Raw genomic sequence first — 13,439 nt, forward strand, 5'->3', positions numbered from 1 at the left:
GTCTTTTGCAGTTCTTCTTTTTCGCAAGGTTCGGACCCAAACCGGAATCTTTGGCAGTTTGGCTGAAGAAATTCGGTCGATTCATTTGTGACGTCACGCAAAGTCGTACGCTACGGTTTAAAATGTTTTGTTTCCAGGAAAAAGGTTGTGGTTTGTGAGGAGTGGCATGAAATATAGCTCTTTAATAAGAATAGAAGTGATGACAGTTATTACGTAGCTTTTTTTGTTCGTTTAACGAACAATTCGTAAAAATTGCTGAATAAATTTCTCCACCGAGACTTCGGCACATCAATGCTTTTAAACTTTTGAACCACTTAAAACAAAACATGAAATTTTAAGCCGGTTTAATCTAAAGCAAAAGTTAAAGTATTATTTCTATGTTTTTGTATGTTTTAAGGTATTAAATGGAAAGAAAATCATAGGGTTGGGGTTGTTGTTGTTTTTCGCCGGGATATTCCAGTTTCAAACCAGGCAGGGCCGGATTATTCCGCCTATCGAATCTCTAAACCGGTTTAAATCTATTTAGTCCTATTTTGCTTTTTTGGGTCGAATATTCAAATCAGGTGGTTATGAAAAATTTTTTGCATTCTGTAATACTTTTGGTTTATTTATTGGCTGCTAAGTTACAGAATAAATTGTGAACTTAAATTATCGCATTCCTTAGCCCTGCCAACTTGATTTAATGTTCGCACAACACACATATGTTGTTGTGAAATGAAACTTAAAATGTCAAGTTTTACTCGGGACTGAAAAGGTAGTCGAGCTGCAGCGCTCTGTAGAGGAAAATCATGTGCTGCATGTTATACTGGGCAATCATCATCAACAACATTTTCAGCTTAATTTTACAGTAAAAATTCATACTGAGTTGGTTATTTGAGTTTTAAACCTTGATATTCATGAGCCTATTAAAATTTGATATTTAGACTTTTACGGGTCCTGTGGCAGCGAACCAGCTGCAGCCTCTTATGGGGCTGCGAAACACTATAAACCCAAAACTTCGTTTCGCGCGCCCCTGAACCGACTGTTGAACCCGCCATACACACAACTGTTGGTTTGGCTTATTGCACAGCCAGGTATTGCCCACTATTTTGTGCTTCCATGTTATTGTTTATGTTACTGCTTAGGTCATGTGTTCCCTGATGATTAATTTGTCGAAATGTCAAAAAGAAAATATTGATTTAATTTGAGCTTGTAATAATGATGCGACCAACATAAAATATGCATCAGAAAAAGATTTTTATTTGCAGAGGCCCCACCCCGCCTCAACATGTAACGACCGGCCGATAAAACAAATTATCATGTCGTCTCCATTGATAAAAATGGTTGCAAAAGAAGGAACAGAAACGTTGGAACATAAAAATGTTACTCCAAGTAGTCACATAAAAATGTGTCATATGTTAACAGGGGTAATAACTTAATGTTTACATTTAAATTAAGTTGTTCAGACCAACACTACAAGCGGAAAGTTAAGGCAGCATAGATTGTTATGTTTGGCGGCGTCCCTTCCTAGATAGGCCAGCAGGGACGCAGGAAACATTTGATAAAATAAGAAAACAATAATTACATAATAAAGGAAACACTTCAATACAATATGTACAGATATATAATGCAGAAAGGCTGCGCAAAGCATAAAAACATAAGAATATACATTACATATCAGCGACCTAATTTGTTGAAAACAATTTAAGAAACGTAAATGTACGAACGCCACTAGATGGTGTGCGAGATATGTGACAAATTTGGACGTTTTATGACGGAAAACGACGTTTAAAGGAAGTTGAAAACTTGTTTTATTAACGTGTCACATAGTGTGGTTTCGTTTGAAAAGTTAGAAACAAGTTTCATGGTTTTGGTTTCAGACAAGTAAGTTGGGTTTATAGTTTTACCTCAACACAAAATTTAACATTTGCAAGAGTCCTTTAAACGAAACAACGAAAACGTATTGTGACGAGGAATTTAGAGGGACAACTCCTAGTGACGTCACTAAACAACAGCATGGCGAACGACAGCAAAAGTTAAAAGAAAAACACAATCGGTTACAACATTAAACGTGGATTTTGCAGAACACAAATCATGAGGTTGTCATGCACTAGAATCACAACTTATGTTTTATCACCAGTGTTTACGTTTATATACATCTGAGAAGGTTCCTATGAGTCATTTCCGCAACAAAAACGTCAAAAATCATCTGACATTATCATATCACAAGCATAGAAACATTTATTTCCAGATTTAAATTTGTCGGATTTTTTACTTAGTTTCATAACGTTACAATCACAAATAAGTGGTCAGCACACACGCCGAACTTTATACAAGGATTTTCAACCGATGTGAATTTAATACTGAATTCGTGACGTCTGTCAAGTTAATGAAAACAAACCAACACTCATGTTAAAAAACATCTTTGCAGCAAAAAAGCAACTTCTATAAACGTCACTAACATAAAGCAGTAAAAGGCGACGGTAAATGGCAGAAATCGAAACGAAACAATATGTACAGTTGTTTGTAAAGATGACAACAGCAACTGTAGAAAGATGGTTTAGATTGATGTATTGACCATTTTTGAAAATGAACTTATTGGTTTTTGGATGTCGTTTGTGACGAAAGTCTGTATTTCTTGTGACAGTAAAATTCTTCATCAAGCCAAATGCAGAGCGCGTGTTGCGATTGTTTATGTATAAAATCAGTTAGTTTCGGGATTGTTAACGTTGATGCAAAATACCTTGCGCACACTCATGTTCGGCGCCTATGCTTGTCAGTTTTAAACCCAAATAACAATGTTTCAAACAAACATGACAGTTGATAATCATCCGGAAAAGATGCCGACCCAGACAGTGGACAATAATGATTTATTCCATCGGACGTTCAGGCAATGGGTAGACCTACTAACATGGGGACTCATAACACGTCGGTTTGGGAATTTCTGATAGGTGGCGCAACGGATCATGGCGTTCATGGTGACAATATTGCTGAGTCAGCAATTTGGGCTTTTGGTCACAATAATTGATGAGTCAGCAATTACTGTCAGCATAAACGCCTAAGCTTCGTTGCGCCACCTATCAGAAACGCCCAAACTGGCGTGTTGTGAGTTTATGTGTCAGTAGTTGTACCCAGGCAATGACCAATGCCATCATTAGTAATGAAATGTCACATTGATCCACTGTCAGGCCAAGCATTTATTGTAAAGATTGTTCCACAAATTAAGTTTATTTAAGATTGTTATGGAAACAAGTGTTCAGGTTTTGCTTCAGATTTAAAACCAAACTTCTCCTCGCGACTTTGATCTGATGAGATTCTCCCCTACTTCTGTGAAGTCATTGGCCCAAACCTCCAACAAATTGATGTTGTGGACGCATTGTGCCAATGTATTAGCACTTTTATCTGTCAGCTGGTTCCCTGACAGATTAAGAAGTTCCATCTAAAACAAGAATAAGTTAAACGCAAGTAACACTCAAGTATGTTATAATAAATGATGCAGTGTGACGTCATAGTACAAAATGTTTTTGAGTGAAAAACGGATGTCACGTGTTGTGAAGTGTGAAAAATAATTAACGCTATAAGATAAGATTAACAAACAAACAACTGCTGATGTGTAGATTTGCTCGGGTTGTTCGTAATCACATGAAAATCACCAAATAGCATTATGTTGCCTACATACGACCCGTGGACCCAAGTACCATTTTTCAATTGTAGTTTAGAATGCTTATAATATGTGTCAGTAACTAATAAAATCACACCACTTTATTACATCAACGATCACAAAATAATTTCACCAAGTGCGCATTTTTTTGGTTCGTGACCAAAGTTACCACATTTTTAGGTTATTTCCCCCTGACAGTCACGCTTATTTTCAGCTGCAGTTTTGCTGAGAAAGCTAGATAGCAGCGGCGAAATCAGGAAACTGCAAAGCTTTCGCGAGAATTATTTGTTCTTTCTGTCAATTGGACGGATAGAGAAAGCGTCAAAGTGGAAAGATAGGCCGTGTTTCGGTTTTGGTACTTTTTGGTTTGAGCCTGCTTACAACTTTGAACAAAGCGCTTTGCCGCTTAACACGTCGTTTTGAACCAGAAAACTAAATAGGCAACGGGGCAATTTAGTGGCATTTTGACGTAAATTACGTATTCAGTCTCGTGCGGTCTAGTTACGGATCGTGCGGACATTTGTGTGGGAAATTTTTCAAAGCGATCTTAGGACGTATATGACGTCATTAGGGAAATTCCCAAAAGAAAATGTTTGGACGCCCCCCAAAAAATTTCTGGATACGCCCTGCTGGTGACCGTAAATTGATTAAAACTCGTTTCTTAGACATACGGCCTTAAAAACTGGCCTAAATGGACCTTATGGGAATTAATAGATACTACAAGCCCAGTAGCCATTTTAACCGGATTTTTCTAAAAACGTTTCGATACAGATTGTGACGTCATAAAAGTGATAACTAAATCGTTCAGATTCAATTTATAAAAAATATTAAATTGGACTTGAGTAACTAGTAGATAAGATATAATAAGATAATTCACGTTTCTTTGCATCAGCAAAATGTAAATGAAAATACCCAAATATTTGGCGGTCCTTGGTGAAATAAGAACCTGTGATACGGCCACCATTGCATAAAGGTTATGCACCCCTGCTGTGGCGTTTAAACTTAAGACTTTCCATCTGTATGTGACACTTTTTGTCATTAGTTATTTGTGTTGTGTGGAGTGACGTGTATTGGGAAAAAATTGTCCAACCCTATCATGGAGTGAAGCAAAATGTCGGTGAAATGTGATTTTATGAGGCAGAAAACGAACAGAAAGACGCACAGGTTGAAACTTGTAGATCGGCACAAACTTTTATGTTTTAGTTTTAAGAAGTTCGAACCCGGGATGCGCCTTGTGCGGAAGTTTAGCGGAAGTTGAAAACACATCGTTGACATCCTACGTGACGTATTTGCAGGATTTCATTACCACCTACGTGTCTTGTTGCGTCAGATATCACCCAATATTAGAAAACTAGTTGTTAGCCTACAATGCAAATAGAGCTTGTTAAGCACTGTGTCTTCTGCATATTATTATTAGTTTTAACTAAACCTATGTACCGAATATTTGGTTTGCCCAACTAATTCAGCCGAAACGAATAATTTTACTACTATTCGGTTTTGGCTAAATAATATGTTGCGTTTCAGCCCAAACCGATAATTTTACAATCAAAATTTTAAAGCACATAACGAGTCATTTGTGCCATTAACCACACAATCTTCTAAACTATTATCAACTAATGAAACCTATCATTTTTCCCACTCGTACAAAACGTCAGTTATGTTATCAGCAGACTGGCAACTATTCTTATGCAGCAACATCATTGTTTGCCTGCTGATAGTAAAGCTCTATGTTACAAAAGAATAAGGAAGCATCTCTGTTGGTGTAAACAAACGTAGCAGTAACGTAATTTCAGCTATGAAGGTGGAAATTAGAACTTCTGTTAAAAACGTGTATTGCATTCAGCTAAGCGCACAATCCAGTTAATCGCATAATAAAGTTTGGCATATTGATTACACCATTAACTGGATTCTTATGCGCAGCATATATCATAGTGATCATTAATTCAGGATAAAAGTACTTCTTATATTTGAGTAATGTAAGAAAGGGATTGAATTGTTTTGTACTCCAATAAATATCTGCCTCAGCAACATGCCCAATAGTCGCCATATTGTATAGTTTTTTCCTCAACGAAAGCACGTGCTTCAGGCTAAAAAATAGCTTCGTGTCGTCATAGATTGTACACCGCTCTCGCGCGTTATGCGCCAAAGTCCACCCTGACCAATAATTACCCCTGGACCGACCACATCGGTTGAAATTCCCCACACACACCAGTATATACCGCGATTTTAGTAAAACAAGTCAATTTAATGTTAAAGTTCGGATAGGTGGGAGCTAAAGAAAAGGCAAACCTGCGTCAGTTTAGGCTATGCTCAAATAATTCCAAAGTGTTTGAGTTTAACTTGAGGGTCGCGGACTTGACCAGTTTTAATTGAAATCTGCCCGTGGGCCAGCGGCCCTTGATTGCCGGCCAAACTTAAATGGCGGCCCTGACCTCGAGCCTTCGTGTGGTCATTAGGCATGCTAGGCCGGGTAGAAATAATTTATTAGCCGGCAAATATAAATTGGATTCATTGGAGCTGAGACATAGAGTTGCAAGGTGATACATAACCGTTTTTGTGAAACATAACCACATATCAAGTTTTGGAACAATCATGTTATGATTATTTTCTATTAAAACGTTCTATACTATTAATAGTGCATGTAGTATGCAAAATATTTTTTTGGGTCTTATGGTTATTAGGAGGGATGTACCGAATATTCGGTTTGCCGAATTTATTCGGCCAAATCGGTCATTTTTGCAAAGATTCGGTAAACCAAATATTTTACGATCACAAATTTAAAGCGTTAAACGTGTTATTTCTGCTTATTAAGGTTCATGCAATCTTTCAAAAGCCCAAACATAACCAAAATCGCTTCAATTTTTATCTTTTTCAACACATTATTGTTTTTCCCACTGTAGTAAAGAAATTAGTGATTCTTCGGCAGGTTGTCAATCATGCCTTTTTCAACCCCATATGACTAAAATGACGACGAAACACAACATTTCTGTACTAATTGCCTGGTAGATAAACATTTTTTCATTTAGACGCTTAGCGTACCACTTTGCGTAACGTCATGAATGATTCTGTTGATTCGGCCGAATTTATTCGGCAAAACGCCGAATATTGGTTTCCGCGAACCGAAATTTTTGACGAATCGGTACATCACTAGTTATTAGTTTATCGTTTCCAAAACAAATAGTAAATCTTTGCTATAAAGCAAAAAATATATTTTTCGCAAGATAGAATTTAACAATATTTACCGGTTTTCTTAGCTTTTTCACTCCATCGCAGAGTTTCTCCACGCCTTCACTTTCGATCTCACATCTAATCAGTATGAGTTCTTCCATGTTGTGAAGGCAAGGAGCCAGTAAAGCTGCTCCCGTGTTGCAGATCTTGTTGTCGGTGAGGTCGAGTATCTTCAGCTGATTTTACAAATATTATCACATTTATCACAGTGACAAATTTAAGTAACTAGAACTAAACAACACAACTTAGGATTACGCCTTGTTATGAATGCTACGACTTTTTAACACATAATTTCTGTTAAACTTTAAATTTGGCATTTCATCAATTAAAGATAAAGTAAGACATGAAAACATGTAAAGTAAGCTGTAGAATGTTCACACTATTTTTGTTAAAGAGAATTTACAAACCAATCCTGGCTTTTCTAGCTTAATGTAAGAAATTTATTTAGGTTAATTGCGTTGTTTAAATTCCGTGTTTAAGCGCCATGGCCTTGCTTCTTCGATTAAATTTCACATCCGTGTGTCGGGTGATGTGGTGTTATAGCAACACACGAGTAAAAAAGTATGCGCTGCACGTTTGTTTCACTTTACGTTGTTGTACGTCATGCTGAATACAAAAAAGCTGTGACAGAGTTGTTTGTTAGAAACAAAATGTGTGTATAAGTGGCAATCTTCAAATAAGGTGTCGCCTTCAAACAATTTTCTAAAGTAGATTGCTAATCTTTAAACACAACATTTGCACCATCCCAAGATCTATTGAAAATTTAATCTACATTTTGCTCTGTGATTTAAAAGTTGATCTGGCTTTGAAAGAAAATTTTCATCTGTTCTATGCTACAAAAAAAGAAAGGAAGCATCTCTGTCGACGTATACGAGCGCCGTAACGTAATTTCAGCTATCGAAGTGGAAAGTAGCACTTCTGTTAACAACGTGTGTTGCATTTAGATTATTGCATAATCCAGTCAATCTTCTGAGAAAGCTAGGTATATTCATTATACCAGGGCTCGGCAACCTTTTTTGCTCTGCTCTAGATTCATATGCGTAGGATTCATATTTCATAGCGACCATGGAGTCAGGATAAAAAAATTACGTTTTTATTCTGGCACCGTCCTATGACATCATTAATGCAGTTCTATGCTGTGTCGCTGTAGCGCAGTAGTTTTTAAACTGTGCGTCGCAACGCTTTGGTGCGTCGTTTCAATTTTCCAAGGGGGTCGCAGAATAGTTCCGTTTCGTGGATTTTTGTTGTTGTATCAATAAACGCAACTTTAATAAAAAGTTTCCTGATTAACTTTTATTTGCTGGTGCGTCGCAAATCCAGAAAACTTTTCGAGAAGCTTCGCAGCAAAAAAAGTTTGAGAACCACTGCTGTAGCGAATTGCCGAAGAGACATGGGCCAAGGGGCTTACAAGCCGGCAGTTGGAGTTAGAGTCGAGAGGTGGTTGTGTCGGGACTGTTATATATGTGCTGCTTGCTTTTTATCGTTTTTAGACTTTATCATTTTAATACAGTTCGATTTGAGTACTGACAGCCCGTTATTGCTACAGAACCTAAAAAGGCTGTTATAAAAATTGACGAGCACGACAAACTGTTGTCAAATTGGCGACAAAATCTGTTGTCAAAAGAATAAATGTCAATTCGTATCGTCCACAATATTACACTAGTTTGACATTCTAGAAAACTGAAAATGAAAACTGTGGCTTATAAGGAGTTCAAGAAACGAGCCAAATCCGTAGTTGCATGCAATGATACGAAGAGAAGGCTAAGGCTCCGACTGGTGAGACGCACTCAAACAGTAGATGAAACCAACCGAGATTTCGTATTAGCTCTTGTAACGCTTGGATACCAAGACAACAAACTAAGAAATACCATCCTGTACACATCTCTGCCTCCTGTGCTAACCGGACAAACGCCTTGCAGAGACCTTACCGCGCGAAAATTGCTCGAAGGAAGAACCAAGCTTCAGAGAGGCGTCGGGTCGAGCAATTAACGTGAACGAGTTTGTTGTTAACAATGAAAAGAGGCAGTGTTAATGTTGCCCGGGTTAAACCTGAAATTAACCTGGTCGCTGAAGAATTGAAACACTTGGCTGAGGAAAATAAACATTTGCGGCTGGAACTAAACTATTTGAGAAATGAGAGCAAACGTTTTTTCTCTCGTCTGTGCTTTCATTGCAATGGCGATAGACATTTCGCAAGACATTGCAGGCAAGAGAGACCACGTTCTATCAGGAGCCCGGGTTAAGCACCAGGGCACAAAAACTCATTTGACACCAACGAGAGCATGCTGTAGAAGTATGCCAATGTTAACATCAATGACATTTCTTTGTTTACACTAATTGGCACTTCGTCACTGTCAGTGTGGTGTCAAGTGTGAGAAACTTACATATGTCAAGATCAAGTCTTGCAAAAGTATTATGCGCTTTGCGCCAACGGTGACCGAATTCAAATGAAAGAGGTAATACATATCTGTTTTAGCGTCGCTTGTATCAAAACCACTGCATCTTTTTATATGTCGTCGGATGTCGTCCAGGAGTGGCCTTCATCAAACGGCCACGTCGTCAGATACGACTGTCACAATTTTCTCCAGCACCCGAATAAATATGCAGCCAAACCGCCGTGTATTTTTTGAGAGCTACTTAACACACGTAGTGATACATGCTGTTGCGTAACCGTTGCCGTTGTGTTATCACGGAGTATCAATGGGACCGTATGTTATCTTTGTTACAAATTATATACCTTTCTTTCTTAGGGTCGCGCCAAAAAGTATTTGCGGACCCCTGCTATAACACACTGTAACTGGGTAAACGTGTTACGTATTTACTTTGATACCGTTCTTTGACGTCAAAATTTGCATTGTATGTATATGTTACGTCGCTGTAGCGAATTTTAAACGTGACGCGGCCCCACGAGGTTTGAAAGACGGCAGTTGGATATGAGCTGGGGTTGTGTCGCGGCTTCATAACTGTCGCTGCTTGTCTTTCATCGCTTCATATTTTACTATTACGAGTTTTAACTGGGTACTGACAGCTCGTTATTGCAGCAGAACCAAGACATGTTTAACACATGTTTGTTTCACTACGAGTTTTGCACTTGATGGTAGATCATAAAATGGCAAACCAAAAATGCTTGAACATGCTATGACGCAGCTACAGACGAATCCAGTTAATCCAATACTGTTTAGTCGCACAATCCGTTTAGTTGCATAGAGATCGTAATCCAAAACGGTAGTTCATTTGGTTATAAAATCGCCCGGTTAATCGCACACCTCTCAATAACATAATCCAGATAATCGGATAGATTTTGAACAAAATGTGTGACTAACTGGAAAGCAGATTTCTAAATGATTTCTCAAAACACAGTAAACGTAACTCATCGGCCATGGTTTACAATAAAAAAAACAGAGACTAAACGGTTTGTGTCATGTTGTAGAATGTGTGTGTACATTGCACATAACGACTTTGCGCCGTTTTGTGAGAGTTGATCTGGTTCTGAGAAAGTAATTTTATTTACGCCATGCTACAGTAAAGGGAAAGGAAGCATTTCTGTCGATGTGAACGGGCGTCATCTCTGTCGACGTAAACGGTGATAATAAGAACCTGTGATACGGCCACCATTGCGTAAAGTTTATGCATCCCTGCTGTGGCGTTTAAACTGAAGACTTTCTATCTGAATGTGACACTTTTTGTCGTTAGTTATTTGTGTTGCGTGGAGTGACGTGTATTGGGAAAAAATTGTCCAACCCCATCATGGAGTGAAGCAAAATTTCAGTAAAATTTGATTTTATGAGGCAGAAAACGAACAGAAAGACGCACACGTTAAAACTTATAGAACAGCACAAATTTTCATGTTTTAGTTTTAAGAAGTTCGAACCCGGGATGCGCCTTGTGCGGAAGTTTAGCGGAAGTTGAAAACATATCGTTGACATCCTACGTGACGTAATTGCAGGATTTCATTACCACCTACGTGTCTTGTTGCTTCAGATATCACCCAATATTACATAGAAAACTAGTTGTTAGCCTACAATGCAAATAGCAGTTGTTAAGCACTGTGTCTTCTGCATATTATTATTAGTTTTAACTAAAACTATGTACCGAATATTTGGTTTGCCCAACTGATTCACCCGAAACGGATAATTTTACTAATATACGGATTTGGCTATATAATAATCACCACACAATCTTCTAAAATATTATCAACTACTAATGAAACCTATCATTACGCCCACTCATACAAAACGTCAGTTATATTATCAGCAGACTGGCAACTATTCTTATGCAGCAACACCATGCTTGCCAGCTGGCAGAAAAGCTCTTTGTTACAAAAGAATAAGGAAGCATCTTTGTCGGTGCAAATAAACGTCGTAGTAACGTAATTTCAGCAATGGAAGAAATTAGAACTGATGTGAAAAACGTGTATTGCATTCAGCTAAGCGCACAATCCAGTTAATCGCATAATAAAGATTGGCATATTGATTCCACCATTAACTGGATTCTTATGCGCAGCATATATCATAGTGATCATGAATTCAGGATAAAAGTACTGCTTATATTTTTAGTAATGTAAGAAAGGGATTGAATTGTTTTGTACTAAGTTACAATAAATATCTGCTTTAGCAACATGCCCAATAGCCGCCATATTGTATAGTGTTTTCCTCAACGAAAGCACGTGCCTTAGGCTAGAAAAATAGCTTCGTGTCGTCATAGATTGTACACCGCTCTCGCGCGTTATGCGCCAAATTACCCCTGGACTGACAACATCGGTTGAAATTCCCTACACACACCAGTATATACCGCGATAAAATCTGCGCGTGGGCCAGCAGCCCTTGATTGCCGGCCAAACCTAAATGGCGACCCTGACCTCGAGCCTTCGTGTGGTTATTAGGCATGCTAGGCCGGGTAGAAATAATTTGTTAGCCGGCAAATATAAATCGGATTCATTAGAGCTGAGACATAGAGTTGCAAGGTGATACATAACCGTTTTTGTGAAACATAACCACATATGTTAATATATTTAATCAAGTTTTGGAACAATCATGTCATGATTATTTTCCATTAAAACGTTCTATACTATTAATCGTGCTTGTAGTATGCGAAATATATTTTTGGGTCTTATGATTATTAGTAAGGATGTACCAAACATTCGGTTTGCCGAATTTATTCGGCCGAATCGTTCATTTTTGCAAAGATTCGGTAAACCAAATCTTTTACGAGCACAAATTTAAAGCGTTAAACTTGTCTTTTCTGCTTATTAAGGGCACCACGCAATCTTTCAAAAACCCGAACATAACCAAAATCGCTTCAATTTTTATCTTTTTCAACACATTATTGTTTTTCCCACTGTAGTAAAGAAATTAGTAATTCTTCGGCAGGTTGCCAATCATGCTTTTTTCAACCCCGTATGACTAAAATGAGGACGAAACACAACCATTCTGTACCAACTGCTTGGTAGATAAACAGTTTTTCATTTAAACGCTTACCGTACCACTTTGCGTGACGTCATGAACGATTCGGTTGATTCGGCCGAATTTATTCGGCAAAACGCCGAATATTGGGTTTCGGCGAACCGAAATTTAGACGAATCGGTACATCACTAGATATTAGTTTATCGTTTCCAAAACAAATAGTAAATCTTTGCTATGAGACAAAAAATATTTTTCGCAAAATAGAATTCAACAATATTTACCGGCTTTGTTAGCTTTTTCACTCCATCGCAGAGTTTCTCGACGCCTTCACTTGTGATCCCACACCACTCCAGTATAAGTTGTTCCATGTTGTGAAGGCAAGGAGCCAGTAAAGCTGCTCCCGTGTTGCCGATCTTGTTGCGGGAGAGGGCGAGTTTCTTTAGCTTATTTTAATGCAACAAATATTATCACATTTATCATAGTGACAAATTTAAGTAACTAGAACTAAACAACACAACTTAGAATTACGCATTGTTATAAATGCTACGACTTTTTAACACATAATTTCTGTTAAACATTAAATTTGGCATTTCATCAATTAAAGATAAAGTAAGACATAAAAACATGAAAAGTAAGCTGTAGAATGCTCACACTATTTTTGTTAAAGAGAATTTACAAACCAATCCTGGCTTTTCTAGCTTAATGTCGACGTATACGAGCGCCGTAACGTCATTTCAGCTATGGAAGTGGAAAGTAGCACTTCCGTTAACAACGTGTGTTGCATTCAGATTATCACATAATCCAGTTAATCTTCTAAGAAAGCTAGGTATATTCATTACACCAGGGGTCGGCAACCTTTTTTGCTCTGCTCTGGAATTATATGCGTAGGATTCATATTTTATAGCGACCATGGAGTCAGAATAAAAATTTTACGTTTTTATTCTGGCACCGTCCTATCACATCATTAATGCATTTCTATGCTGTGTCGCTGTAGCGCAGTAGTTTCCAAACTGTGCGTCGCAACGCTCTGGTGCGTCGTTTCAATTTTCCAAGGGGGTCGCAGAATAGTTCCGTTTCGTGGATTTTTGTTGTTGTATCAATAAACGCAACTTTAATAAAAAGTTTCCTCATTAACTTTTATTTGCTGGTGCGTCGTAAATTCAGAAAAC

At 37.9% G+C, this 13,439-nt stretch overlaps 2 protein-coding genes across 2 annotated transcripts in view; both read right to left on the bottom strand.

Moving 5' to 3' along the window:
- The window catches only part of LOC145222983 (vacuolar protein sorting-associated protein 33B-like), a 148,557-nt gene that overhangs the window by 12,283 nt on the left and 122,835 nt on the right, over positions 1 to 13,439 (bottom strand). The window lies entirely within an intron of this gene.
- LOC145224835 (NACHT, LRR and PYD domains-containing protein 3-like) overlaps positions 1,160 to 13,439 on the bottom strand; it is a 32,393-nt gene continuing 20,113 nt past the window's right edge. Inside the window, exons 6-8 of the mRNA XM_080091423.1 lie at positions 12,552 to 12,713; positions 6,883 to 7,044; positions 1,160 to 3,418 (exon numbers count right to left, since the gene is read on the bottom strand). Of these exons, the coding sequence (XP_079947549.1) occupies positions 3,254 to 3,418; positions 6,883 to 7,044; positions 12,552 to 12,713 (489 nt within the window). The 3' untranslated portion in view covers positions 1,160 to 3,253. The remainder of the gene's footprint in view (positions 3,419 to 6,882; positions 7,045 to 12,551; positions 12,714 to 13,439) is intronic.

This window comes from Phallusia mammillata, chromosome 4, assembly GCF_965637545.1.
Source record: "Phallusia mammillata chromosome 4, kaPhaMamm4.hap1.1, whole genome shotgun sequence".
Classification (NCBI taxonomy): domain Eukaryota; kingdom Metazoa; phylum Chordata; class Ascidiacea; order Phlebobranchia; family Ascidiidae; genus Phallusia; species Phallusia mammillata.